The sequence below is a fragment of the Ochotona curzoniae genome, unplaced genomic scaffold, assembly GCF_017591425.1.
Source record: "Ochotona curzoniae isolate NIBS_2020 unplaced genomic scaffold, NIBS_Ocur_1.0 scaffold_3208, whole genome shotgun sequence".
Taxonomy (NCBI): domain Eukaryota; kingdom Metazoa; phylum Chordata; class Mammalia; order Lagomorpha; family Ochotonidae; genus Ochotona; species Ochotona curzoniae.
In genome coordinates this window covers 24554723-24560049 of record NW_024467106.1, presented here as the reverse complement: position 1 = coordinate 24560049, position 5327 = coordinate 24554723, and the positions used below count along the sequence as shown (strand labels likewise).

Sequence of the window (5327 nt, the reverse complement as noted above, 5' to 3'; positions counted from 1 at the left end):
TCGAAGTTTTTTGGGGAGAGGGGTTGGAGGAGGGAGGTTTTGCACATTTTGGAAGGCAGACTATGACATCTCGAGCACTTGGGCCCTGCTAACCATGTGGAAAACCCACAAGGAGTTCTAGGTCCCATGCTTTAGTCTTTCTGTTGGAAATGAATCAGTGGGTGGAAGATCTCTCTCTTTTGTTCTCAGACAGAAAATAATGTTATTTTTTTCTTTAAAAAAATGTGAACTGTAACTGTGTCCTTATCTGTTGAATTCATACAGTTTTGGCAGAATTTAAAGCCTTGCTCTTACAGAATTAAGGATGGCTCAGAGCCAACAACAAAAATAAAGAGAAAATTTGTTGCTTCCACTCTCTGATACGTACATTTTCTGAGGGCTCATTTGGGCATGTCATGCTCACCCATTATAATCTCCTTTTTGATAAGTTAAAGTCATGAGATAAACTTATTAGAGACCACATCGACTAAAACCCCATCTCTGCCATAAAATGTAACTTAGCTGCAAAAACTGGCATTCATATTCTCCAAGCACACATAGAAACTGGAGAGCATACAATAGTTACACATTGCAGTTGAGGGGTAAGCAGGCAACAATGCTGGCTAGAAAGCCTGTGTGCCACTGTTTCTCTGCGTTTTGGCTAAGATCAAGTGTGGCAAACCTTTGTGTCACACTGAAGGACCTGGATTAGATGCAGATTTGGTTCCCAATGTTAGCTTCCTTCCTTCAAGTGCTGACACTGGAAGACAGCAGTGCTAGATTAAGTAACTTGCTCCTGGCCAATCATATAGAAGATTTGAATTGCATTCCTGGCTCCAGACTTAGACCTTGGTCTTACCACTGTGGGCATCTGAAAAGTGAATGAATGAATGAGTGGAAATTTTCTTGTTATATTTCTACCTCTCTGCTTCTCAAATAAAAACTGCTAACACATAGTTTTTACAATTGTTTATATGTGGGGCAAGCATTGGGGTACCGAGGGTTAAATCACCACCTGCAATGCCATAACCCACTACGAGCACCAGTTCAAATGCTAGCCATTCTGCTTCTAATACAGCTCTCTAGTAATCTTACAGAAAATGCAAAGGAAGATGGCACCAGCACTTGATTTGAGGCCCTGTCAACCATGTGAAGGGTCAGGCTGGAGTTCTTGCCTTTAAGATTCAGTTTGGCCCAGTTCTGGTCATTGTGGCCATTTGGAGATTGAACTACTAGATGAGAAAACTATCTCTCAATCATCTCTAACTACTTCTCAAATGCCAAACATTTTATAAATTTTACAGATTTAAAATATGCAGTTTAATTTTCTTCTCAAATATTTCATTTTTATTTGTAAACTGAAATACATAAATTTTGTTTAAAGCAGTAGAATGGATAGTGACAAAAACAAAGGGTACGTTTTACTTATACCAAAGTAAAAAGTTCTATATATCTAATGTACAACATTGTAAACATGGTTAATAACTATGTATATAAAATTTGCCAAAACAACTCTAAACCTTAAATATCATTTGTCAGTTGATAACTGTTGGTGTCTCCAAGAATACTTTGATTTGGATTCTTGAAAGGTTTCAAACATTTGAGTAGAATTTAATTTTTCATTTATTGATCATACATGCCTCCACAAAAGTGAAGTTCCATTCACCGATCTTTGTAATACTAATCAAGAATGTCAAAACATGCAGTGAGTAGCAGACCTTAAAAACATCCTCACAAATGATTTTAAAATTTTGTGGAGGTTGGAACCCTATTATTTATAACATAAACAGTAAGAAATTTACTTTTAATGTATATGAATTACTGGTATGAAATTTGAACTTGAAAAGCACACATAATTAAAATTAGATTCACTTAACACACTAAAAGAAACTCTAATTTTGTTATAGCTTAAAGCCATAGAGGACAGTGTTCTGATAACTGCTAGTGGGAAAATGGGGTTCCACATGTATGTTAAACTCCAATTTTGAAACTGACTCTTCATAATCTATTGTAAGTCATAATTTTCTATCCTGCTGTGGAGAACAATTGTCTAGCATGGCCAAAAGAAGCAAGGTTAATGAAGCTGACCTTAAAAGTGACAATGTGCCAAAGCAAGAAGGCAGACTTTAGTCTTTACAGAAGAAAAAAAAAAAACCTTAATCATTATGATTACTTTCCTTTGCTGAATAGCATTTCCAACTTGTTAGAAATTCTTACCTTCTATGGTCAAATTTTCCATTTGAAACTCATATGCCTTTTCTCAGAATGGTTTTCTCCACTGTATCAATGTGTGTACACAAAGTCTTTCAAAAGTTATTGAAAAATGTGGATTATGAAAAAACTATGCATAAATTTCAGAGATAACCTTAAGCATCATTTAATTCAATTTTTCACATAAATCTTCTGAAGAGCCATCATATATGTATAAAGTAAATATGTAATAAATAAATTGTATATAATTTTACAAAATATATTATGTAATATATGTAATACTTAATATTGCATGTCAGCTTAAGAGATTAGTAAAAACATGCTTGAACATGGGCTGTTATACAATTACATTTATATTACATATTAATTATTTATACATAATATATTATGTAATATAGCATATATATGCATATATAATTTTACTAAATCATCTTATTTGTCCCTTCCTGAAACACTGAAAATACAATGGCCATCCATTTCTCCAAAAGTCATTATAGCCCAATGCTAAAACACTGGTTAAATTTATAGTGAGGATATGACATGACACAGGCATCCCCAGCCGCTGGCACACACACTAGGGAAGGAGGAAAAAGACTTAGGTCAGGTGTGCTACTTCTGAGATGGGCTGATACCAGGAACAAGCTTGACAAAGAAGATGTGGTCCCCACTAGCAAGCAAGTAACTGACTCTGGAACACAGCCAGTAACACAATCAATGAATATGACAGCAATAGTGATTGAACTAAACAGTTCTCTATATCCTGATAGAAAATCTGCAATGTCTGATACAAAAAATAATTACACTAATCTTAAGAGTCTGGTGTTCACAAATTAAGCAGATTCTCACTACTCCTTAGAATAACATTGGAAAAGAGCCAAACAAACACTGAATTAAAAAATGATATGGGGAACCAAGTAATATACTGGAAGAGGAATCTTAATTGGAAATTGAGGCAAAAACTATGTCATGTGGCATAAACAACTGATCATTAGGCCAAAGTACAGGATGACAATCCCCAAAGTAGATTACAAGAGATTATAACTTGCTTATTCTTGGCTCTTATGCACTGCTCTGACGAAGTCAGATGCCATGCTTGAGCTCCTTCTGGATTGATTCAAGTGGCAAGAAAGCTAGACTGTAGCATGTAGCCTGAAACCTCTAGTCCAAGATCAGTTGAGAGAATCCTGAGAACCTTGTGACTGAGCTTGGAAACACTTGCACATTTAATTGAGAATAACCTTGACTTCAGTCTTGTGAGAGACTGTAACGCTGATGACCCCCTTCAGTCATGTCCATATTCTAACTTCTAGTCATAGATAACAGACATCATATGTCACCTTAAAAGATCAGTAAAAATATCCTTGATCATAAACTGTTATACATATAATGATGGGGTTTTGTGTTTTCTTTTTCTGCAAAAGGATTTAAAACAATTCAGACAGAAGGAAAGGCACACTGGAAAAGACCTAGAAAAGAGCAGGTACACAGCCTGTACTTGACACCTCCCGACAATCAAGATGTATGACATGGCACAGCTGTTAGTTGCATTCTCAGCAGTTTTCCGTGAGATGCAGAGCTTTGCTGGGTCCATGGTGCCAGCCTGACTGAAAAGAGGATGCTTCCACGAAACAAATGAGGAACCACCTCCTCCTACTGTTCAAGTACAGGGGCCTGAAAAGCAAAGGGAAGAAGAGCAAAAGACAAAAATGGCTAAATTTGTGATCCATCCAGCCATGGCCAGCAACTGCAGTGACATCCTGCGGTTAATCAAGGAGCTGGCTAAATATGAATATATGGAAGACCAAGTAATATTAACTGGAAAAGATTTGCTAGAGGATGGTTTCGGAGAGCACCCATTCTACCACTGCCTGGTTGTTGAAGTACCCAAGGAGCAGCGGACAGCAGAAGGACACACCACTGTTGGTTTTGCCATGTACTATTTTACCTATGACCCTTGGATTGGCAAGTTACTATATCTTGAAGACTTCTTTGTGATGAGTGATTATAGAAGTTCTGGTATAGGATCAGAAATTCTGAAAAATCTAAGCCAGGTTGCAATCAAGTGCTGCTGTAGCAGCATGCACTTCTTGGTAGCAGAATGGAATGAACCATGTACCAGCTTCTATAAGAGAAGAGGTGCTTTTGATCTGTCCACTGAAGAAGGATGGAGGGTCTTCAAGATCGACAAGGAATATTTGATCAAAATGAGAGCAGAGGAGTGAGGAATGCTGGTGTAAACGATGACAGCTTCCATTCTATTTTAGAATAAATTCTTAACTTCTCTTGCTTTCTATCCTGTTTGTAGTAAAATAATAGAATGAGCACCCATTCCAAAGCTTTATTACCAGTGGCTTTGTTGCGTCTTTGAAATGCAATCTGTTGAAAATGGCAATCTCATATACAATTTGGAGTCAAATTTCTCCTTGAATATCTTTTGATAAACAACAAGGTGGTATGATCATAATATATAAAGAAAACTTCATTTTTGTGAGTCATTTAAATATGTACAATATACACACTGGTACTTAAGAGTTTCTGTTTTGGTTCTTTTTTAATAAACTACTCTCATTTAAAAAAAAAAGATGTACAACATGTACAGAGTATTGGCAACTAAAGAAGTGAATCTGAGATTTGCTGTCTATAATTGTTACTGGAGGTGAACTACACAGATATGGTTCACTGCCTGCCTGGCTGACCTGTCACTAACCTCTCCAGAGATTAAAGTATTATCACATGAACTAAGGCCCTATTATTCAACATTATTAGACAGACTACATGGTGTGATCCAGAGACCCAAAATGGACAAATACATTATTATCAGGCAGAACGTTCTAATTGCTTAGAGATTATCTCCCTGGAGTCCAGAAATTAGTGGGAAAGAAAAAAATCCCTTTAATAATGCTATTCCTTCAGTACACATAGTATTGCCTTTACTCAACAATCTTGTTTTGAGTCTGAGCTTACTGCTTCTCAGCCTGCACACTTCTATTATTTTGCTTTGTTCACTGCAACCAACCCATGTTATACTAAATTTATTAGTGGTCTTTATGCTAATTATCAATATATTGTTTATTAGTAACAAAATCACTTTTTTTGTCCCATTGTGTGGTTTTGAGGTCAAACTAAAGCAATTCACT

The 5327-nt window shown here is 36.3% G+C and overlaps 1 protein-coding gene across 1 annotated transcript; it reads left to right on the top strand.

The window, feature by feature from the left end:
* The first annotated feature begins 3896 nt into the window (after positions 1-3896).
* Positions 3897-4412, top strand: LOC121144769 (diamine acetyltransferase 1-like). The gene has a single exon (XM_040963275.1). It carries the CDS (start codon positions 3897-3899, stop codon positions 4410-4412), a length of 516 nt encoding a protein of 171 aa, XP_040819209.1.
* The last annotated feature ends 915 nt before the right edge of the window (positions 4413-5327 follow it).